General features: G+C 35.2%; 2 protein-coding genes across 2 annotated transcripts; one reads left to right on the top strand and one right to left on the bottom strand.

Moving 5' to 3' along the window:
• Positions 1-10,982: 10,982 nt before the first annotated feature.
• Positions 10,983-11,927, top strand: LOC131409059 (olfactory receptor 51I2-like). Its single transcript, XM_058546260.1, has one exon. The coding sequence runs from the start codon at positions 10,983-10,985 to the stop codon at positions 11,925-11,927; it is 945 nt and encodes a 314-aa protein (XP_058402243.1).
• A 4,508-nt stretch (positions 11,928-16,435) lies between these two features.
• Positions 16,436-21,098, bottom strand: LOC131409058 (olfactory receptor 51I1-like). Its single transcript, XM_058546259.1, has 2 exons — positions 21,087-21,098; positions 16,436-17,425 (listed from the first exon to the last, which is right to left on the bottom strand). Exons 1-2 carry the CDS (start codon positions 21,096-21,098, stop codon positions 16,436-16,438), a joined length of 1,002 nt encoding a protein of 333 aa, XP_058402242.1.
• Positions 21,099-26,000: the final 4,902 nt, after the last annotated feature.

Here is a 26,000-nt window from a genome sequence, read left to right as displayed (position 1 = left end):
GGCTATTATCAAAAAAACAAGAAATAACAAGTGTTGATGAGGATGTGGAGAAAGAGAACATGTGCACTGTTGGTGAAAATGTAAATTGGTACAAACGTTATGGAAAACAGTATGGATGTTCCTCACATATTAAAAATAGAACTACCATATGATCCTGCAATCCCACTTCCAGGTATATATCCATAGGAAATGAATATCTCAAAGAGATATTAGAACTCTCATGTTCATTTCAGCCTTATTGACAACAGCCAAGATACAAAAACAACATAAGTGTTCATCTACAGGTAAATGTATATATATATACACACACACACACAATGAAATATTATTCAGCTATGAGAAAGAAGGAAATCTTATCATTTTCAACAATGTGGATGGAACTTGATAGCATTATGCTAATTGAATTAGCTGAACAGTGAAAGGAAAATACCACATGATATTACTTCCATGTGTAATCTAAAAAAGCTGAACTGATAAAAACGGAGAATAGAATGGAGGTTGTCAGAGCCTGCAGGGTGGGGGAAATAGGGAGTTGTTGGCCAAAGTGTACAAATTTCCAGTTAAAAGATGAATAAGTTTTGGGAATCTAATGTACAGCATGGTGATTATAGTTAACAATATTGTATTATATATTTGAAAATTGCTAGGAGTAGATTTTAGAGGTCCTCACCACACGCAAAACCCTACTATGATAATCATTTTGCAAGATACAAGTGTATCAAATAAACTCATTGTACACTTCAAACTTACAGAATGTTATATGCCACTATATCTCAGTAAAACTAGGAAAATTTTGTTTTTTTGTTTTCAAAAAGAAGAGCTAAAAAATGAAACCTAAACAGTAGAATGAAGGCCCAAACTGGCAGAGAGCATCAGGGTCACGATAAAGAAAGTTTATGTTTCTTCTTCAATAAGAAAGGAAATATTCAATTTGAAAATCCCCATAAAATAAATTTTAAAGTACAGATAAAGTCAATGTTGAAATATGAAGCACACTAAAATATGCCATGATTTTAAGCAACTGTTGGAATGCAAGAAAAAGGGATGATTTTACCTGGACATTAAAGCTTTCTCCTTCTAGAGGCGCAGTGATTGTCATATTAGAAGCCCAAAGAAGAAAATGTGTTCCTAAATAAGATTTGGCTCATCTAAAAGTAATAATGGTTTTAAGTGCAGACTCCATCTAGAGATAACACAGAATGTTTCAAAAATATTTGTAAAACAATGTAAATATCAGCATTGGCAATGTAAACCTAAGGTTAAAAAATAAGATGTGGGGGAAGAAAGGTGAGCAGAAGAGAAATGCAGGGAATTTTAGAGGTGAAAACCTAATATATCTTGATGGAGAATTAACATATACAATTACATAACTAGAACAAGAAATAAAAGTTTACATACATAATTTTATGTCATAATTTTATGATTGCCAAAGGCTGCAAGGTCATTCTTGTCTCCTTTCTTCCTTTGTCCAAATGGAAAATTCTTAAATTTTTGTTTATTTCAGTTAGCTACTATTTATAGGGTAGTACATTAAAAGAATGATATTTCCGATTTATGAACAGGGAAAAAATGAAAGAAAGGCAAATTGTTGGGCTGGAGATGTACATTTCCTGAAGTCCTGCTAACTAAACTTCCACTTTTTCAAAAATAAAATATATGAACCCCTCCCAGTGTTCTCCATCCTATAAGAAACAGGTTGCGCATTTTTTCTCATGCATCCCAATGGCCCATGCATAATCCCTCTCCTGTAAACTCTATGTGTCTCTTTTCCTTTGGAATCCATTTATTCATCATTTCAATCACTCAATAAATATTTATCAGACACAGTCACTATGCAGGGGCTTGTTTTGTGCTCTGAGGATTCATTAGAAAAGTGTATTCTTTGCTTCTAATATAGTGTATATAGTATTATAAGTCTATTTTAACTTAATTTCATCAAAACATTATTACTATAAATAATTTATATTAAAATCTGGAAGTGTAATGATATTAATTTTTCCAGAAGGTGAGCATAATGGCTGTTTCTCAATCTTATCTTAAAAGGTTTCAAAACCTCTGAAGAGAAAACTAACAAAATTTTCATGCATCATACAATCATTGTCATAAAGAAGAGAACATTTCTGGCTACACAAATATGATTATTGTCCTAAAATGTACTAAAAGGTAAAACAGAAATTTGAAAGGATACAGCTGCTATTTGGATAATTCTAACAATCTTTGGGAGAATCCCACCTTTTTTGTTTCCATTCCAGTATTCCTGGTATCCAAATTATGTTAAGCTAATATACTGTAGAACTGAGTTATTGCTTTTAACTTGCTGAAGAATCTATAGATCTAGATTTTAGGAAAATAAGTACCAGTAATAATTTCCAGTTCTTTAATTATGTGTCCAATCTAACAGAGCCTAGGAGAACTCACATAGTTGTTAGCACAAGTGTGTGGAATGAAAAGGGTAAATAAGTTACACAGGAGAGTATATAGGGAAGATAAGTCCATTCAAAGGAGAGACCATAAGGGTGGCCTCTGATGTATGTGAGAGACAGAAAAATTAAAAGCAAAATCTGAGTTACTAGAATATCTCTATTCTAGTATTCTGGCTGAAATAGCAGTGAAATGTGGCTGGATCTATTTTGCAAGATCCAGGTTGTGAAGGACCGTGGAAAGTCACGAAAGATTTTTAAATACAGTGGAAATACAGTAATATTTTCATTTTAGGAAATTCCCTCTGGCTACAGCAGGAAGAATGGCTTGAAAGGGAAGAAGTGGATGAAAAGAAAAAACGTTTTGAGCCTATTTCAGTTCCCCAGGAAAGAACCTGGATTAGGATTGTGTTTGATTATATGAATGAAAGTGAATGGGCTCCAGCTCCATCTTGGAAGAGCGTCAACACAAGGTTTTCTTTGATCTCTGTACAACCCTAACTTGAATGTTACCCAGGAATCGACTAAGCCTAAGAAAAAGACATTTATGCCTTAACACTAAAAAGCTTTTCAGTGCTCAGAAAAAGAAAAAAATAATTTCTGACTATTACATCCCTATTACATTTTCTTATTAGTAATTGTTTATTCTCCATCCATATCCCATGTCAGTTCTCAAGCACCCAAATACTTAGGTTTACCTAGATGTCTATGGCTGGAGAGCTTGAGTGATGCTGGCACTCTAGCTCCAGTGCCTGAATTTTGATGAGAGTATTTATTGCTTGGCTAATCGTCCCAGTGGTATTGGGTGTAAAATTTCAAAATTTCAGTCTTTCTACCCCTCCTTCTCCTCCTCTGCCCCTCATTTTCCTCCTCCTCCCTCTTCTTCTTCTCCTTCTTCTTCTAATCCTTGTCTGAATTTTGTTGTTATTGTTATTGTTTTTTGACCACTTATCATCACCAAGCAATGAGGAGGTGGAAAATGGAGAGCAGCCTTCTCTGACAAGCTAACCTGCTGTGATTATTGAGCCCTGGGACTACCTAGAGACCCATATCTTAATTATCAGGACTAAGAATTAAGGTTGGCTACATCTACATGACTTAGCTAATTGTTTCAGGCATTGATTACTCTTCCAAACAAGACTCTAAACCAGAAAATAATTTGTTTGTTTCAGGAACATCCCCAAATCTATTTATGGAAAAAACAAAACTTCTCAACAATTCCCCATCTCAGGACAATAAATTGCTCAATTAGGTAAAGAGGCCCTTTCTTAGGGTAATACATCACTTAACTGGGCATACTTGCTTGCTTAGCAAACAATTGTTACTCAACAAGACTTTCTTCAAGACCCTCACCTCACAGTATCTATCAATCCTGATTTATTATATCATGAATTTTGCTCAATCTCAGTTAGATTCTTTAATTGAAAGATCTGCTTAAGCCACTTGAAACAAGACCCCACAATATCCACCCTCCTTGATATCCCCATGCAGAAATTCTACCAAGTCCCAGTCAAGATATTATTCTTATTTCCTGCAATAAGTAATGTATTTGGCTTTGCTTAATGAACATTTATACTGCTGGAATTTTTGGGAGAGTCAGAAGTTGGCATCACTATCATGTAATGTCCGAGTAAGAAGAGACCACTCCTCTTCTACTTGGGATACTTTTCATTTTTCCCATCTTCAACCCTTTCCTGTCTTCAGCCCTTTAAATGCCTGTTTGAATTATCCTCCTACTCAAGGGATAGAGAAATTCTGCCAGCTTATGCAAGTTTTCTCTGTTTATTAAAACCCTGCTTATACCTATGATTTATTATTAGAAAATATTACTGGGAAAAATCTGTTCAAAATGATTCAAAACCTGGAAATAAAGCAAAATATAATTTCATGTTTTTTCAGTGTCATACTGAAGAAATAAACAGGCCCACTTAAAGACTTTAATCTCAAGGAAATTGTAACTTTAATTTTCCTATTTACTATATGATTAGAGTTCAGACTCTATAAAGTAACAAAAACATTTGTTATGGTCCAGTAAACAATGCAAATTATTTGTATCTGGTAGAGAAGATAACCCTAAAGCTTATGATTTTTGTCCTATAATACGTTAACCAGTTTTGTATCTAGCAGTCTTTCTAAAAAATTCTCTTTCAATTGCCTATGAATACCCAATGCCCTTGTACACCTTTACAATCCATTGTTTCCCTCTTCAACAAGTTGAATAAGCATCAGAAGATTACCCACTCTATATTTGTATGAGATTAATTAATTAACTTTAAAAAGTTAACTATTGACAATTTTTTTATATTCATGCACATCAATCATTCGTCAAGTTTTAATGGGCTAGGTCTTCAAGCATTTTCTAGTTTCAAGAAAAGCCAAAAGTTAACAGATTATAACTTTGAACAAGGATCACTAACAAGGCATTTTAAGCATTTTTAGAGTTAGATGAGGAAAATTAATTGAGTCCTAGGGTATGTTGGGGACAGGGAAGTTTTCTCTTTACCCTTCTTGAGTTCTTTAGGCCATACTAATGAAAAAAGCTCAAGGCAGATTAACAGGAGAAAAACCTGTTTAATACAAATGCATTGGAGATCATAGAGAAATGATGTGCTGAGAGTGAACCAAGCAAACACTATATATATCTTTTACACACAAAAAAAATAAACTTGTGGGGAATAACAGAACAAAGAAACTTAGGTTTGGAGTATAAAATAAGAGACAAATTTAAACAGAATTTAGGCTTGAGGTAGAAATTAGCAAGGTTTCTTTATGGAGGCTTCCTGGCCCTGAATTCCCTAGCTCTGGTGATAAGGATTCAGGGAGAACACCTTTCACACGGGAGATTTGTTTCCTGCTTTCAGGGGGAAAAGAGAGAAGAGGATCAAAATGCCTTTTTTTACATGGGCTTCTTCTCAAATAACTTTAATTCAAAATAATCAATATTCCATTGTGGGATATTTTGGGGTGGCCTTCCCAGGGCCCCAACATACTCTCCTAATAATTCACACATACATACCCACACACTCACTCAGACACAACACTAGATGTTACTATGGATCTAGCTGTTTCCATTGTCTGTTCACAGAAGTACGGGCGAATGAAGGAACATTTTGGTAGGCTGTGTTTTTTACTTCTACCTTCCTGACTCTGCTCTCTGAGGGACTCTGTGATCTCCTAAGACACCACAAGGCCTGGCAAATCCTCAGAGAAAGTGGAAGACACAAAGAGCCTTTTAGCTTTTCCACCCGGAGGAGGAATAAATGCTTCAAGTTCTATACATGGGCCCTGCAGACGCTACTGTCTTTCCTAGGTGCCTTGGCCCCAAATGTGATCGAGGACTTTTCTGACTATAGTTTACATATGAAGACCTGAAAGAAGTAAGTTATTACAGCTCATAGGAAGTTCATGGAAGATGGGTATAGGTGGGTTAAAGCTAGAAATAAAAACACTGTTATAGTGGCTGAATTTAAGGCAACCAAACCTTTAAGATTCCTTACTCTCTCTCTTTTGTTTATCAGTTTTAACCTTTATTTTTCATTTCTTCCCATGCCCTAAAGTACTAATCTGAAGCTGATGTACTTCCTGTTCTGTTTCTTTTCCTTTTTTATTTAAACATCTCCCTTTCCACAGGCTCCCCATTATCCATTTTCTCTTTCTCAAACACCTTTCTATTTCCAATAGTTAATTCTTTCCGTGGAAAGAACTGAGTTAAATCATTTTACTAAATTATCTAAATGTTAAATGTCAGACAGATCAATTAGCATAGTAGTATTTATCCTCTCTTGTTAAAGTGTAGCAGAATCTCACATAATTTATTTTGTTAGGATATTTGAAGATAACACATGAGATGAGAGTTACTAGATAATTTAGTCTTATTGCTCTTCATACCTGATCCATGAGATCTTCTCCTCCTTATAATAAGTAGTACAGGCTCCCCCAACCCCCCAACCCAGGAGGAATTGAGAGACACTATTGCTCAACAGCTCTAAATTGACTTGCAAAAAGTAAGATTCCATACCTAAGTAGCTCCTTTCTTGTCCGGCTCCCTCAAAGCAAATATATGATACACTGTGTATTTTCAGAAAGTGCAGGTACACTTTAGAAGAAAACATAGTTCCTTGTATGTGTGTTTGCAGTGACAAGAAACAGACTCTAATAATGCAGTTGTTCTCTTGTATTCTACAATTGAAGGGATTTTCAGAATTAGGTCTTTTAAAGGAAGATGCTCTCTCTTTCCAAATCCCTCTCTTTCCTCCTAAGATCGTTCTCCTTTCTTATAGTTCTCTACTTCCAGTAGTGCACACTCTGCTTGTCTTTTTAATTTGAAGTCTTCCCCTGATGGCAGTGTGGTAGATTCCACTTGATCCGTTTTACAGAAGGGTTAAATAGCTGGTCCAAGGTCACAAATCTAGTCGATTGGAAGAGTGACGGTAGCTGGATTCTGATTTGAGTATCTCTGACTCCAGAGCTTAAGCTCTTGAACCCCATTTCAAATTATCTTTCTGATTTCCATTATCTTGTGAAAAATACAATACTGTTTTTCCTATAACTTATATTTTATAGTTTATATTTTTTCCACTGCTAGTCCCTTACTACCCTTTCACTCCTCGATGCCTCCTCTCATTCTTGTTTTTTGGTGTTCTATTCTCCTAAAACTATTTTTATCAACAATCTTTCCAATCATCAAGTACAACAGAGGGGATTTATCAGTTCTCCAGCTTCAATTACAAAACATTTACTTCCATTAATCATCTATTTGTTGAAACAATCTCATTCTTTGATTCCCAGGACAATTCTCTTTTTTCTTAATTTACTATTGTGTATTTTCTGCTTCGTTGCTCTTTTTCCTCCTTCAAGTTCCTGAATATGGACATCTAAGCATCATTAGCCTTAATCTTCTTGACTACCTTCCCATTATTGGCATCGTCTGTTCTAAATTATAGCTATGGCCTCCATGTGAATGATGTTTCTTTCATCATAACTAACTTCTACCTCTGTGTCCAATCCAGTGTCTCTAACTATCAAAAAAGCCGTTAGAGATAATGCTAGCAAGCAAATTTAAATGTTTTCAAAATGGATTTTTTTCCCATAACTCTCTCTTTGAAAAGCATAGTTCCTGAAATATCCTCTCATTCCATTCACTAAGCCAGGAAACCAGGCTCAAAATCTTGGTGTAAAATGAGAGAAGGGGGACTTCATCCTCTGTATCAAGTTAATTAAATCCCGTTTGTTCAGTTGTAGTTTATTTTTTCCCTTAAAAATCTTGTTGGGCCAGCCTTGTTGGCTTAGTGGCTAAGTTCGGCATGCTCTGCTTCAGCGGCCCAGGTTCAATTCCTGGGTGAGAACCTACACCAGTCATCTATCAGTCGCCATGCTGTGACGGCAGCTCATGTACAAAATAGAGGAAGATTGGCAACATATGTTAGCTCGGGGGTAATATTCCTCAGTCAAAACAAAAAAAGATGCTCTTGTCTATGTTTCTCTCTACTGAATCAAACACTCTTGCTTAGATTCTTGCCACTTGACATCTTAAAGACTTTAAAAGTTGCCAAGACGCTTGTCCTGAATCCAAACTGCCTTTCATGTTAATGAGTTTTCGTTCTGATACTTGGTAGAAACTTCATTATACCACCTCCTCTTTACCCCGACCTTATGGTTTCCAACAAGGCTCCATATTACCTATTCTATCTTATTTTACTTTCCCTCCCTTTTACAACTCTTCATTCTATTCAGGAGAATATTCTTTGTGCCCTTCCCTAATAAATCTTATTCTGATTTCCATACCTCTGCTCTTTGAATCAATCAGCCTGGAATTATTCCTAATTTCGCCTCTTCCTGTTAAAGTTTTTCATCACCCAATTATGAGCTCACATTCCATTCTACCTGTAAATTCTTCTATGACTCTTTAAGTCCTCATTTAGTACTCTCTCACTGTATGCTTACTATTCATATGTTTATTTTTTATACTATAACAAAAGAGTGTCATTGAAAGAACACAGTAGCAGGACAGAAAAATTAGGTTTTAATACTGGCTGACTCAAAGTCATGTGACCTTTGGATCTTATTTACCCTTCCAAGCTTTCAAAGACTTAGTGTGTTTTGGTTTGGGTTCTGCTTTGTTTTATTTATTTATTTATTTAATTTTGGTTTTTGTTTTGTTATAGTAAGCCTGGTTTCCTCCTTCATGGGATAAAGTAATGATCAAATGAAATTAGCTTTGAGGGAAAAATACTTATTCAAGTTCTGTTATTTGTGAGAGACCATTATATATAATGTCTTTCCTTGTTCATAGTTTCGAATTGATGCTTCTTCCACCAAAGATATCATACTCTCTAAGGAACTTTAGAGCAGGGATAATAAGTTGCATGTCAACTGTATCATCTGCAGATTCTATTACAATATGTGGTACATATTAAGTACTCAATAAATACTTGGTAACTCTATGTCTCTCAGCCCTCTATTCTTCTGTTCCTTGTTGTATCTGTACAAAAGAGTTGTGAGTCACAAGCAGTTGCTATTCTTTATTTTTCGTTTATCAATTTTCTTTTATTTCTTTATTATTTTTATTAATTATATAAATTTTCTATTATTGTTTCTTTTGTTTAAATGTTCTGTTTCTTCCTTTTTTTAAGCAAGAAGCTTGATGTAATATGATATATATTGATATAGAAAATATGGGTTGAAAATGATTCTTAGCCACCAGCAACTGATTCATAAATGTCACTTCTACCTACTATGCCTCCATCACTTCCTTCCTAAAATAACAGTGAGCTCTGTTCTGCTTATTTTCTAAGGTAATGGTGATAAATATGGAGATAAATGCTTGTTTGGAAGTTATAAATAGCTAGTAACTACAGTCATTAGGGCTGTAGATTTATGTGAGGTAATCCTACACAGCAACTAGACGACCAGCAACTGTTGGTTTTATACCAACATACTTTCTTCCAAAGTTCTGTGAAAACATTCTCATGGCTATGTTTATGACAGAAACGTTTAAAGGTGACCTGGTGTTCTGGGTTCAAAGCTTTTGTGGGTATTTAATCCTAGTGTGTCCTCTATCAATTATGGTCTGCCCCATGCAATTGTAATTCATTCATTTAGTTCTCATTTTATTTACAGATGTATCTGATAATGCTATTATTGCATTACATCAGTCATACTTGCTTATTTGTTCTTATTTGTTTATCACACTCACCTAACACTGGCTTAAATGTAGGTAAAAATCTTATCTTAGTAAACTTAGTATCCCCAGAAGTAGCAACATATATTAATTATATTATTTGAAAATATTCAATTCAAGTACAGAAAACAAGAAAATAAATGGAGTAGATGAAAGTCATGAGATGCATTAAACACATATAGTGAATAAACTGGTAGTTTTTGAGATATATGTAAGATGCATGGCATTTGTTAAGTGTAGTTGTGAAGAGCAAACAAGTAGCTATAAGACATAGGCAACATTCATCGATTATGGTAAAAAGAGATAGTAGGTAAGTTGTAGGACATGTTAAAGGACATGTTAAAAATAGAGTATATGAACTATGATTGAATAAACAAAAATGTTTTTTATAAATTAAAAAAAAATGTCATGAGCTATGATGATGCCATGTCTAGAATTACAGTTGTGTTATACATAAATCAGTCACCTGTTAATGATACACACTGTGGTTTCATTCTGGTCCCACATATTCTCAGCACAAGAAATACAGGTAAAATGTGTAGGTGTTCAGCAGTGTAGTTGGTGCGTTAGAGCTCTGGCCATGCACACATGATGTTGTGTGTCTGATAGAGTAAGTGTGACTTTTGGCCCCAGGTACTTTCCATCTGTAGGGTTCCCTTGCTCAACTCTCAACTCTGGTCTTTCTGACACCATCAGCAGAGAGACAGAATATACGAATATTGCATAATCCAGCATTCAGATACTTCCCCCTACTCGCACACTATTTTAAGTGTCTTAACCAACTCCCCCTCTGTCCTCCTGCTTCTCACAATGTATTTGAAATTTACTAAGTTAACGATGTGATTTGTGAATCTTTTTTTTTTTATAATTATATTTATTTATTTATTTTTCCCCCAAAGCCCCAGTAGATAGTTGCATGTCATAGTTGCACGTCCTTCCAGTTGCTGTATGTGGGACGCGGCCTCAGCATGGCCGGAGAAACAGTGCATCGGCGCGTGCCCGGATCCGAACCCGGGCCGACAGCAGCGGAGCGTGTGCACTCAACCGCCAAGCCATGAGGCCGGCCCTGATTTGTGAATCTTAATTTGTTCTATGAGCATTTCTGTTCAAAATCCTTTGCTATAGTTTATCTGGTAGTGTATTTGGAGGCTACCATTGCATCAACAAAATTGCTCACAAGATAACAGTTATAAATCACCCAAAAATTACCTATATAGGCTTTTTGAATTAAACTGAACTCAACCCTATTCAATTTTCTCTGCATGCAACAGACATTTAGTTTGCATCTACCTCTAAACTCTCTCTTCGACAATTGAATGAACTTGAATTAACTTCACTGCTTGACTTTCCTATACATGTTCTCTTTTTTAGGTTTAACCACCATGTCTATATTCAATGGCACCCACTACCCGCCACCCTTCTTCCTTCCTTCAGGAATCCCAGGGTTGGAGGAATCTCATATCTGGATCTCCATCCCATTGAGCATGATGTACATGTTTGCCATCCTGGGGAACAGCATCATCACTCACATGATACATAAGAATCCCAGCCTTCATGAGCCTCAATATGTATTCTTATCCATGTTGGCAGCCACTGACACAGGCTTGCCAGCATCTACACTGCCTACTGTACTTAATGTCTTTCTTCTCAACCACCGAGAGATTGAGTTCCATGGTTGCCCGGCCCAGATGTTCTTCATCCACACCTTGTCTTCCTTGGAGTCAGCTATCCTGCTGGTCGTGGCATTTGACCTCTTTATGGCCATATGCAACCCACTGTGCTACACTGTGGTCCTGACCCACTCCCGAATTACTCAGATGGGATTAGCTGCTGTGGCTCGGGGAGTGGTGCTGATGGCCCCCTTGCCCATCCTGCTCAAATGGCCTCCCTTCTGCAAGAACATCATCCTATCCCACTCATTCTGCTTCCACCCTGATGTGATGAAGCCAGCTTGTGGGTCCATTCGTGTCAACATCATCTATGGGCTGACCTTAGTTCTCTGTTCCTTTGGTGTTGACTCTGTCTTTATTGCCCTGTCTTATGCTTTGATCTTGAAGACAGTTCTGGCCATTGTTTCCGGGGAGGGACAGCTTAAGGCACTCAATACATGTGTCTCTCATATTTTCACTGTCCTCATTTTCTATGTCCCACTTATTACCTTACCCCTGATGCACAGAATAGGCAGGTACCACTCCCCTCTCCCCCATGTCACTATGTCCAACATTTTCCTTTTCCTCACACCTGTACTCAACCCTTTAGTTTATAGTATAAAAACAAAACAGATTAGAAGTGCACTACGTAGATTGGTTGTACTCAAGGTAGCCTGATAGAACAAAGTGGTTGCTTTTTGAGGAACTGATTGAAAGATACCAGGGATATTGAAAAAAGAAGGAGGAACAGACATTCTTTTCCTGTGTGCTAAAGTACCTCTTTTGGTATATCTCTGTATGGTTTTAGTAGTCTTTCTGGAAATACAGGATTCCCTTCTAGCTTTAAATTTTGGATCAGGAAAGATATTTCTAAAGCCCCTTCACCTTCAATTTATGTTTCCCATTCCTATTCTTAGGAGTTCACACCACTTACCTATGAGCACCATTTCAGTCCAAATAGTCCTACAAACATTTTCTGTATGAGAATCCCTCATATATAGCTATATGGCTTAAATCTGATTTAAAATAAAATATTTATATTGTTACACAGACATTTATTATTTTTGTGGAGTTTGAGATATTGTAGAGGGAAATATTCCAAATGAGAGAAAACAGAGTTTATTTTCATAGTTTTTTATTTAAATCTATTTAGGTTTGGTGATTCTTTTTTTGAAATCATCCTGATCTAAGCCTCATCTACATCAAAAATTCAGTGAGATAGTAAAGTAAAAATATAAAAAAGCTGTGTACCTAAAATTTTCCATTTATGTAATGTGTATTTGATTTCCTCAGATTGTATTAAATTGGATTTCACATTTAGTTGAAGATAAGTATGTACTGATTAAACTAATATCAGGACTCTGTAACTTATCTGCTATGTTTTCAGGGAACTCATCCCCATCAGTGAAAAGGAGTTTATAATGGTATCTACTCTCTAAGGACATTGTAAGAAAAAAAAAACTTGATAATTTATATAATGCATTTGTAACAACGATGGCATATAGTAAACGTTAAATAAATATTAATCACTATGTTACAAACCAAAAATATGGTAGAGGACAAGGGCCAAGCCAGGATTTAAAGGTAAATACAAAAGAACAAAGGCTTCTGTCACTCGGACGGTGATATCAAAAGTGACCAGAGAATAATATAGTGATTCTCCAGTTCAAAGCCATATTTAGAGTTCTCTTTTTATACCTATTTTATAAAATATGGGTATTTGCAAATGTGTAAAAAGGTTCAGATTAGTTTTATACATTTGTATTTTTATATATCATATATTTATCTGCTCAATATTGTAATTGCCAATCAAGGACAGGTATCAAATTCTTTACATATACTAAATATGTCTTCAAATTAACAATCAGAGAGTAAAGCCAGACATTATTATGTCACCTATTTTTAATTGTGTTATGAGAACATTAATTCATGATTCATTAATTTATTACTTCAATAATCATGTATAATCCTTCTTATTTTTCACCTTTTATCCTTTGTTTCTCCTTATTTTCTATCTTTACAGAAGTATTCTTGGAATTTTATATGCCATGCTTTAGGGGACAGATGAATCAGACAAAAATGCCATCATTTAGGGAATTACAGTAGTCTCTCTTTATCCATAGGGACTACATTCCAAGACCTCCGGTGGATTCCTAAAACCACGGGTAGTACCAAACCCTATATACACTGTTTTTTCCTATACATACACGCCTATGGTCAATTTTAATGTATAAATTAGGCAGAAGAAGAGATTAACAAAAACAACTAATAATAAAACAATTATAACAACATAATTTAATTGTATAGCATATACTATACAAACTGCAGATCTCAGCAACCTCAGCATATGATTTTTCTTTCCCTATTAAGTAGAAAACTTGCACCTTTTCGTTTAATGGAAGCACTTTATGGATTCTCTTTGGCATATCTGAATTGCCATCATCACTATTCCTGGGCTTTGGGGCTATTATTAAGAAAAATGAGGATTACTTGAACACAAGCACTGAGATACCCCAACTGTCAATCTTATAACTGAGACGGCTACTAAGTGACTAACAGGTGTGTAGCGTATACAGCGTGGATATGCTGGACAAAGGATGACTTTCATCCCAGGCCTGACTGAGCAGGACAGATCAGGGTTTCATCACACTACTCAGAATGGCATGCAATTTGAAACTTATGAATTGTTTATTTCTGGAATTTTCCATTTAATATTTTTGTACCACGGTTGATTACAGGTAACTGAAACCATGGAAAACAAAACTGTAGACAAGCGGAGACCACTATACTACCTAGTGTGACAAGACAGGAATAAATTTGCCATATTTTAAGACAGAATTAAATAAATCATCCAAACTACCTCACACTGGACAGGAGATGCCATTAAGTTTCTTCATTATTTAATTCATAAGTAAACAATTATAAACAGAAATATCAGAATAGGTCACAAATTCAAAGGCAGAATCTCAGGGACCCAAGCTTAAGGACTCAATACTGTCATGTTGCTTTTCTTTCTGAAACAATCTCTCATATTGCTTCTACTTTGTTTGTACTCATTTTCTCCTAATGTAGACCAGCATTGCTTCTACGTAACTAGGGAAGATGATGACCACAAGTGGCCTTGTGTCCTTCACGTGTTCCAAATTGAGAGGTGACTCTTTCACACTAGCTCTACCATCAAACATGAAGCAGAGGAAATTTTTTCTTAAGTTTTTAGTCTCTGCAGCTGAAAGATCAGGGGAGGGATTTATTAGAATTTTGATATTATTGGCCTCGCCCAAGCTATATAGAGAAGTAAGGAGTTCCCCAAAGGAAAATTGTCTGCTATCTTCAAAAAGTGGAAAAATTGCTGAGAAATGGTCCCCAGGTCTCTATACTCATGCTTAGGGAAGTCAGAGTTAAGAGACTTGACTGGAACATGTCACAATAAAACAATGTATTAAACTGGGGCTTAAAAGATGGAGAAACAGTTTAAGAATCAGAATTTTGTTTTATGTTTTGAAGGTACTCATTATATTTTTCAAATGATTTCTCAATAAGGACAAAGCATACCTTTAAAAAAAAAAAAAAAAAAAAAACCTCCCTCTATCCTGTTAATACCTAACAGATCACAGCTTATGGGATGCTTTTGGAATTGAGATAGATTTCAAGCTTCCATGATATTTTTTCTCATGATCTCCGTCAGTCTTGCAGGCAGAAGTTCCTAACAAACCCAGCCCTCAATGGCTTACTTTCCTCTGAATTCATATAACAATTCAAACCAAGCCCCAACCTCACTAATTATATTCTGTAACATAATTTCCTGCTGTTCTGTGATTTCCATTTGTAGAGTGTAAGCTATATGAATATTATATTTATGTCTTCCTGTGTGACTCTGATTCCTACTAATTATGTCAACAGATATTAAAAATATTTTCTGATTAATTGCTTGACTTATAATTTAGAAATTTATTTAAAATTTTCTTAAAATAGCTTGAAATTCTTACTAATGTGACTACATGTTTATTTATTGCCACCAGCAATTAAGTCTCTCTCTTTGACTTGCCTTCTATGCTGACCCCAGCAGTATGATTCTTCACTTGTTTATGACTCTAACTTCAAGAATTGATCCCAGAAGAGAATAAACTAATTCATTATTCATCTTGGAAAGTTCGAGAAGGGAGATGCATCCATGTTTCAGAAGTCAAGATATAACCCTATCTATTCTCAGTATGGAATGGGAAACAAAACAAAATCTAAATAAAATATGAATTCTGAGTGAAGTAACAAGATGAGTAAGAATAACCATTTCTCAGATCCTTACATATTATTTCTTTTCAGATAGCTCCTTTATCTTTTGTTATTAGCCAGAATGTTCAGACATTAGCCAGTATCCAACTACAGGAAATAGTCAGAAATATTAAACACACATCAGCCCTCTCTATTTGGGAGTTCCTCATCCATAGATTCAACCAACTGTGCATGGAAAGGCCAACGATGGTTACATCTGTACTGAACATGTACAGACTTTTTTTTTCTTGTCATTATTCCCTAAAATATAGGGTATAACAACAATTTACATAGCATTTACATTGTATTAGGTATTATAAGTAATCTAGAGATGATTTAAAGTACACAGGAAGATGTGCATATGTTATATGCAAATACTATGCCACTTTGTATAAAGGACTTGAGTATCCGTGGATTTTGGTATCCACAGTGGTCCAGGAACCAATTCCTCAAGGATACTGAGGGATGACTGTATAGTCATAAATTTATCATGAATTTTGAATTTTAATGCCTCAATTTAAACAACTCGGCCAATCAAGAATCAGGTGACATCTTGCTTTTTCTATAAAATCAGCCCCTCATTGATCTTTTACAGTCTAGAGTCAGACTCCTCAATTTAGCAGTTGGGGCAATGTGATCTCCATCCAACTCATACACCAAAACCATTGAGCTTGGGTTTCTATTGCCATTTCTCCTTACCACTACCAAACAATCATCATTCATGATCACAGTTTTGATCATTTATCTAAGCATTCTGCCTCTCTTTCCCTCCTTAGTTAGATTATGTATTTCTTGAGGGGGAGACCCGAGTATTTTTTATTTTTGAATTCATGGTGCCTAGCATACTACTTGGCACATAGTAGAACCTGAATAGCGTTTTCTTTTAATTGGTCGTCCCTTCTGATATAGAGATAATATCATTCCCCAGCAATGACACGTTGCACCCAAAATCGCTTGCGCAGGGCAGCCTGGATCTGCTGAGATTTGAGACTGTAGACAAGAGGGTTGAGCAGTGGTGTCATGAGGAGATAGGCATTACTCATGGTGGTATATACAATTGGGGGAGTGTCTTGGGTGTAATGATGCAGCACTGCCAAGCTGATGAGGGGCAAGTAAAACACAAGCACTGTGCATAAGTGACAGGCACAGGTATGCAGTGATTTCCAGTTTCTGTCTTGTGTCCCCAGCTTCACAATAGTGCCCAAGATCTTCATGTATGAAGCTAGGATGAAGACAACATCCACTACAAATGTGCAAATCAATCCATAGGCACTGCTGAAAGTGACATCCCCACAGGCCAGGTTCAGCATATCTGGGTAGTAGCAGTAGGAGTGTGAGAGGATATTGGCCCCACAGAAAGGAAAGGTCCTGAGGAAAAAAGGCAGAGGGGCCAGCAGAGTGGCGCCTCGTGGGAGAGCAGCTCCACTAAGGCAAGCAACAGTGTAGTGGGTCAGGATCCTGGTGTAGTTTAGTGGAGCACAGATAGCTACCAAGCGATCAAAGGCCATGGCCACCAGGACACCTGATTCTACTGAGGACAGGGCATGGATGAAGAACATTTGGGTTAGGCAGGCATCCAGGCCAATGTGGTGGACATTAAAACAGAAGATAGCCAAGACACTGGGCATTGTAGACAATGAAAGGTCTAGGTCAATAAGGGCGAGCAGGGCCAAAAAATAGAACTGAGGTTCATGAAGATTCTGTTCTGCTCTAACCAGGATGAGCAGAAGAGCATTACTCACAAGGGCTATGAGATATAGGAGACAGAAGGGGATGGACATCCACATATGCGCAGTCTCCAGACCAGGAATACCAATGAAGGAGAAGGTGGGCCAATTAGAGGCAGTGTTATTAAAAACCAGCAGGGTAAGATGTAGGTGGAACTGTAGTGCAGGATTCTTACAGGTCTATAAAAGAGAAATCATTTGTCAGGAAAGTTGAAAACCAAATTTAAAGTAAATAGATTGTTAATGCACAGTTATAAAATTAAGACATGGAAAACTCAAAATTGAGATATTTTTAACTTCATAATTATATCTTTTGATATATGGATGGCAACTAAGCATATGAAATGATGCTCAATATCATTATTTATTGGGTAAATGTAAATGAGAAATACAATAAGATATCGTTAGAATAGCTAGAATGAAAAAGACAGCAAATATCATGTTTTTATGAGAATGTGGAACAACTGGAAATTTCATACATTTGCTGATGGAATGTAAATGGTACAGCCTCTTTGAAAAACTGACAGTTTCTTATAAAGTTACACATGCACTTACCATGCAGTTAGCACTACCCAGCAATTTCACTGCTAAGAATTTGCCCAAGAAAAATAAAAACATATGTCCACATGAATACTTGTACACATTTATTCAGAGCAGCTTTATTCATGATAGCAAAAACTGGAAATAAACCAAATGAACATCCACTATTGAATGGATAAACCAACTGAGGCAGATCCATATAATTTAAATTAAAAAGGAAGAAATTACTGATAGATGCAACAGCGTGAAAGGATCACTTATGCTACATGAAAGAAGACAAATACAAAAGATCAAATACTATATGATCTCATTTATATGAAATTCTAGAAAAAACAAAACCATAATGATAGTTGATCAGAAGTTTCAAAGGTGAATAGAGAATGTGAAGTGATTGGCTACAGACAGGAAGGAACTAACTTTTTGGGAGATAAAAATGTTCCATACCATGGCTGATGAGTTTTAAAACTCATTGAATTGTACTACTAAAATTGGTGAATTTTGTTGTATATAAATTATACCTCAATAAAGCTAATCAAAAAAAAAGTTTTTTTGGTCTAAATAGTGGTTTTTAATTATTTTAAATCTGTAGTTAATCAAAATATTTCTCTTTAGATTTTCTTCTCTAAATCCTTCCTTTCAACTCATTCATAAAGGAATGTCACTGCAATTTGTGAAATAAATTGACTCCCATTTCCAGAAATTCATTATACATGGGATGAGTACCAGGTTATTTTATTTTACAAATTCATCTATTTGATTGATCTAAACGGTTCACATACCACAATGAAAAAAATGCAAAGTTCTATGTCCTTTGGTCAACAGTGTCTTTTTCATTTTTTTCTCTGTTTCAAAGAGCTCTAACTCCCTACATGCATCCCCTTCCTTCGAAATTTAAAGTTCCCTTTGGAAAAAAAGCGTACCTCCTATATTTCTCATTGATTTACTTTTCCGATCCTTCTCTTCTTTTCTGATTCATTTAAATTTCTGGGGAAATTGAATATTCTCAAGGCTTCTGTTAACTCTCAGATTTCCATATTCCACCCAGATACTATTTCTGAATATATATTCAACTGACCCATTGACATCTCTACCCAGATGTTTCACAAGAAATTCAAACCTGTACCCTAAGCATAAGGGCTAATATAGTCCTTCCCAACCCTTACAATTTATTCTTGTATTTTGTTCAGAAATATTATTGATGAGACAATCTTGTATGTAATGCCTGTTTATTTTACTGTTGACACCATAGTTATGAAGAGCAAAGGGTCAGGAGATGGACTGCCTGGGTTCAAATTTGGCTTCATCCTTACTAGTAGTTTGTCTTTGGTTAAGTAAGTTATCTCTCTGTGACTTCCCTATCGGTAAAATGAGAATTATAGTGTCTACTCTCCCTAGGATTTTAATGAGAAATAACTAGGAATAATGTCTCAGTATAGTAAATGCTGTTTACCTCGAGGCTATTATTATCAAATCTCACCATTATTCTTCATCTTAATCACTGTTGCTTTAAAACAAACTCTAGTAAGTTCTTGTCTGAAAGCTCTACCTTAAGTATTTCTCCATAAATCCATTGTTCAGACATTTTTCAGAGTGACTTAAATGTCAATATTACTACATTACACTCCTTTCAATATTTTCCTGTAAGCTACCAAATAAACTTAACTTCCTTTGTTTCTTCATTTAAGGAGGCACAGGACTTTTATGATGTGGACACTACATATTTCTCTAAGTTCATCACAAATGCTAAATGACCTCCTTCCACTCTATATTTTTGTTGTAGTAATTCTGAAGATATTTGGGGCTCTATCCTTATGCTTTATCATTTTATGTTTTATACCTTTGCTCAAGCCAAGCCCTCTGACTGGATCATTTGATTCTCTCTCTCTCTTACATACCTAGTGAATTTCTCTTCAGTCTTAAAAATTAATCTCAGATTTTCTCTCCTCTAGAAAGTATTCCCTAATCCTTTAGAACAGAAGTACTTCTTTGTTACCTTTTAATACTTCCATGATTGTACCCATAAAGTTTTGAATTTTTGATTATTTTTCTGCCCTATGCTCTAGTCTGCAAGTACTTGAGATCACAAGCCTCTTTGTTTCTCAAAGTGAGATTTTTTTTCCGAAAAATATTATGTACTATGGTAAATTATTTTTATATAAGTGAATGATTGATTTCATTAAGAATGATTGAGTGATTTCACTAAATCCCAGTTTTCTTTTTAGAAATTTGTAATAATGATACTGTACTAAATGTTGCTGTGAGGCTTAATTGTATGAGACAGAGTAAAAGCACAGAGCACACTGCCTAAAAGTTATTCATCAGGATTTGTTTCTGAGCTTTCATAACATTCAATTCAATACAAATGTATGTATAAGTGAATTGTAGACATTATAAAATAAAATCCCATAATAATTTCAGCAGAAAAAACATTAAGAAATATGAATATATTTCTGTAAAATAATAAACTCATGTCTTTTGTATAGTCTAAGATTTCATGTTAAACCATATATGGATTTTATTAAAAATCATAGTATATGAAAGAAATTATATATATGAATGAGATTATATATATATATTTACATGCATTCAGATTATATTTACATATACATATTCACATATATACATATATGTGTCTATCTATATCTATCAAACCTCTTTCATGTATTGTTTATATTTTTAAAAGTATTGTAAAAATAGTAAGGTGATAGTTGATCAAGTCAATATTCTAGGTCAATAATAACAGCTTAAAAATGTGTCGGATAAAGGAAAGAGACAGCAGAAACAGATAACAAAAGAGGCAGAAAAAGACAGCAACACAGAGGGAAAGAAGATGGGAAGAAAGGAATGGAGGGACGGAGAGAAGAGAAAGCAAGAAAAAAAGGAAAGAAAGGAAAAAAGGAAGGAAGGTAGGGAGGAAGGAAAGGAAGAAGGAAAATTTTGGGAAAAATTAATTAAAGAACAGTGATGTCCTGCCTATCTTCATATACCAGTGGTAAAATCAGTTAGTATTTCCTGGATCCTAGTACTGGAATTTCTATAAGCAAACTAAATAATTCATTTAATGTTATATATAAAATAATATGCATCTAAATAATATATGAATATTGAATGCATTATATACGTGCGTGTATTTTTTCCACCAAAGTCCAACCGTAAGTTGTGTTCTTACACAAACTTTTAAAATAGTGTACCTTGATTTACAAAAAGCTCAATTTTACACATGTATAAATGAGAAATGCCCTTATTAGAGGTGGGTTAAAAACACATAACATATCTTATTATAAAAATATCCTGCACTTACGCATAAGCGCATACCCAAGCACACTCATTCACATACACATATCTGTTATGCACGCATCTTAGATATCAGCATAAGAGCTTATTGCTTTACCATAACATCAGCTTCAAACAATAAATTTAATAAAATCCCTTTGATTCCAGCTCATTAGCCTTACTTCTTTTATTTTATTATTATTATTTATTTTTATTTTTTATTGGTCAAGGCAGAGACCATATTTGAATGGACCATTCAAATCCATTCTTATATCAGCTGTGGGAAGGAAAGTTTTATTTCACCTGCTTCCCATTTGAATTTATATTATGTTATATTATGCTATGTCATGTTATATCACCTTGCACCAATTATGCGATTTTTAATGAGAATGTTGTTTGTATCAGGTACCATTCCAAGCAATGGAGATTCAAACGTGTGAAAAATAAAACAGCATTAAGGGGAAACAATTATTATCATTTAAAAATTGGCTTTATCTCTTCATCATTATACGATTCTGAGGGTCATTTAATCTTTCTGAGAATTATTAATTCTTGTCAAAATATGAGTAATCATAACTATCTTAATGAGTATTTAGAAAGATTAAACATAAAACAGAAAAGAGCTTACTATAGAGCTGCAGAATTGAAAAACAAAACTTATATAAAATTCAATGTAAAGCAATGTATTGAGGTCTGATTCAGAGGTATATACCAAATTTATAATCTATATCTCAATCACTCTCTATATTTTAACTTGGGAATATAGGGAAAGGATTCACTGATAAATTGAAATTAAGGAGAATTCTGAAGAAGCATCAATTGGGGAAAGGCAAATACCTTTGCAATGTAAGAAATAACATCTGCAAAATTACAGTGATTTAAAGAGAACTCAGATCAGGAATATTATGGCACCTAGTATTATTAATACAGGGTTGAATTTGCATATAAGCAAGTCTCAAAGTAATAGCAGAACAGTTCTTCACCCAGGTCAATTCTATATTTTCTATCTGAAAACTTAAGTTTGGTTTTGAATGGTTATTTTTTCTAAAACACAAATTTCCATTTGAATATCTTGGAACTTATAAAGAATATGACAAATATTACTAGTAGGCATGAGCTCAACACTTAGATTGGGCAAAGCTCTCTTGCTTAATGGGGGCGTGGGGGCTCCAAACTCTGCAAAAATATTTGATGTTTTCCTTGATTCAGCACTTAGAAATGGAACATTCTGATTTAGTCAAATCTAATTCATGTTTGCAAATTATATTCATGAGATGTTGGTTTCAAGACTCACAAGAAAGCTATCAAAACAAGAAACACAGTCCTTGAAATTTGGGAATCTAAAATCCAGCTGTGCAAACACAATATGCACATATGACATTAACACATATTCTTTAAACTGATCATGACTACAATAATTATTACTTGGAAGCAAACATATATAAAATAAAACCAATCATTCAACTTTAAGTATACTGCTTATCAAACACAGGATTCTCCAATCAATTTAACCCCCAAATCACACACATCCTAACTCAACAGCACTAGCCATTCCTCTTGGTCTCTTTATCCTGGAAAGCTGGTTATTATTATACCAATTTACGTGAATGAACATTCTCAGTTTTCCGACGGGTGTTGATATTACTTATCTCTCAAATGCTTCACTCACTGCACAGTGAATGACGTTTTCACTTTCAGGTGTGTCTGTTGGCAGGATTGTCCTTCCCTATAAGACACAGCTATGGAGATAGCTCAGTGTGGAGAAGTAGAGCCATATTAAAGGCGGGGCAGTTTAACAGTGCTTTAGAAACCAAGTAGAAAGAGTCTCCCAGGTGTCTGGAAAGCTCTGCTGGCATTACAAGAGCCCGGGGATTTCCCAACTATCACAGCCAAGAGCATAAATTTATTTTCACCCAAAGGATCTGAGAAAGGAAGGAGCATATCTGAGTATTATACATCATAGAGCATCCTTTTGTACTGGAAAAGCCAAAAGCTCTCATTTTATTGAAACCCAGTGGGTCTGAGAGATTTCTTCCTTTACTGTATGAAAAGCAACGTGGTGTGAAAGCATATAGATCAGAACTATGTTTAGATAAGATAGATCAACTATTAGGAAATGTTAAGCTATTTAGCAAATAAAATAACTACCTCAAAGTATTTAATACAAATATATAAATGTGTGTTTTCAAAACTTAAAATATACAGAATTACTTCATGTAATTTTGGGGCAGAAACACCAATTCTTTTCCCCAGAAGTAACAAAGAAAACTGTGTCTAAATTTACCTTTCTAAATAGAAAATAAAATAAAATAATTTAGTATATGATATCAGACTGTACCCTTCTATACCTTGTGTCTTTCACTCAAGAATTTATCAAAGGCGTACATCTATTACAGTACAAAAAATGTCCGTCTGATGGGGCTGGCCCCGTGGCGTAGCAGTTAAGTGTGCGCGCTCCGCTGCTGGCAGCCTGGGTTCGGATCCGAGGCACACACCGAGGCACCACTTGTCAGGCCATGCTGTGGTAGCGTCCCATATAAAGTGGAGGAAGATAGGCACAGATGTTAGCCCAGGGCCAGTCTTCCTCAGCAAAAAGAGGAGAATTGGCATGGATGTTATCTCAGGGCTGATCTTCCTAACACACACACGCACAAAAGTCCCTCTGAGTTAAAAAAAAAATAATAATGCATAATAAGAATGTAATATAATGCATTAACCATTTCTCTGATTTTTTAGGTTGTTTATATTTCACAATTATAAATAATTATTCCATCTTACATATCATTTTGTGTGTGTATTTCTATAGGAGAGAATGCTCAAGTTAAATTGCTGAACCAAAGTATAGCAATTTTACATATTTAATTCCTGTCAAACTTTCTTTGAAAAATGTTGAATAAATTTATATCCACAGAGGTGTAAAGATTTGTCTGCTTTAGCTTCACGTTTGCCAGTCTCTCAAATTTTCTAACGCGCTAGACACAAATAAAAAAATGCATTGTTATTCCTTTAATTTTTGTTATATTGATTATTAGTGAAGACAAAATCTTTTTAATGTGTTGTTGGACACTTGTGCATTTTCTTTTGTAAATTGACCAACCAGGTATTTCAAAACATTCAAATTGTTACTTTTAGAGTCAGTCTTAGCTCTAGTCTACCTTTATATTGTAAAATGGATGCAATCCAATTATTTTTCAGAAAATATGTGTCTATGGCAGGGCTTAATTGGGGAACATTACTAACTCCAAAATTCTAAAGTAGGACCCCAATCACAGTAGCCCTCAAAACAAGTTCTTCTCTTTATATCATTGTCCTGATTCGGCCTCCTGTGACGAAATATTTATATCTAAGATGATTCTGGGGAGTACTAGATGGTAAAACTCACAGTTATTTATGCTTTTGTTTGTTTGTTTTTGCAGAGCAGCTTGTTGAAGTATAACGATATAGTAAGTTTCATCATTTTTAGGTGCACAGTTCTGAGTTTTATCAAGTATGTATACCTTCACATAAACATCACTAAGATCAAAATGTGCATATTTTAATCACTTCAAAAATTTCCCATATGCTGCTTTGAAGAACCCTTTCCCCACCAACTCTAGGCGCTGGAAACCACTTTTCTGATTTCTGTCTGTATAGTTTTCCAGACTATCATAAAAATGGAATTATATAGTATATAGCTATTGTGATTTAATGCCTTCAGTTAGAATTACGCTCTTGAGAGTCATCCATTTTGCTGCATGTTTAGGAAACTCATTGATTTTTACTACCAAATAGCATTACAATATATAGCTACATGATGATTTGTTTATTCATTCACGATTTGATGGATATTTGTGTTGTTTTGAGTTTTGGGCAATTATGAACACAGTTCAAACATTCAGGTAGCAAGTGTATCTGTGGACATGATTATATTTTAATTGGTTAAAGACCTATGAGTAGGGATCCTATGTCTAACATACAATTTTGCATTCTCATCATCAACATGTAAGTGTGAGAGTTGCTCCAGTTGTGAGATTTTATTTTTAGACACTATAGAAGCTGTGTAGGGCAGAGAGGTATCATTTTTAATTTGAATATCTTTAATGACTAATGGCATTGTATATCTTTTCATATCATATTTTCTCTCACTTTCTTTTTATTGGTAAAGTATTCAAATTTTTTGCCCTTTTTTGTGATGTTGTTTATTTTCTAATTACTGAGTTGTGAGACTGTGTTATATATTCTGGCTATGCCTTTTTGGAGATATATCTTGTGCAATTCTTTTTTCTTCTTCTTTTTATTTAATTTTTCGTTTATTGCAGTAACATTGGTTTATAACATTGTATAAATTTCAGGTGTACATCATTATACTTCTATTTCTTCATAGATTACATCATGTTCACCACCCAAATACTAATTACAACCCATCACCACACACATGTGCCGAATTATCCCTTTCGCCCTCCTCCCTCCCACCTTTCCCTCTGGTAACCACCAATCCAATCTCTGTCTCTATGTGTTTGTTTATTGTTTTTTTTTTTTTATAATTTTATTTATTTATTTTTTCCGCCAAAGCCCCAGTAGACAGTTGTATGTCATAGCTGCACATCCTTCTAGTTGCTGTATGTGGGACGCGGTCTCAGCATGGCCGGAGAAGCGGTGCGTCGGTGCGCTCCCGGGATCCGAACCCCGGGCAGCCAGCAGCGGAGCGCGTGCACGTAACCGCTAAGCCACGGGGGCGGCCCTGTTTATTGTCGTTATTATCTACTACTTAAAGAAGGAAATCATACGGTATTTGATCTTCTCTCTCTGACTTATTTCACTTTGCATAATACCCTCAATGTCCATCCTGGTTGTCATAAATGGCTGGATTTCATTGTTTCATATGGTTGAGTAGTATTCCATTGTGTATGTATACCACATCTTCTTCATCCATTGGTCCCTTGATGGGCACTTAGGTTGCTTC

Source organism: Diceros bicornis, chromosome 7, assembly GCF_020826845.1.
Source record: "Diceros bicornis minor isolate mBicDic1 chromosome 7, mDicBic1.mat.cur, whole genome shotgun sequence".
Classification (NCBI taxonomy): Eukaryota; Metazoa; Chordata; class Mammalia; order Perissodactyla; family Rhinocerotidae; genus Diceros; species Diceros bicornis.
The sequence above is the reverse complement of the archived record's forward strand: the minus strand, read 5'-3'. Positions and strand labels throughout refer to the sequence as shown.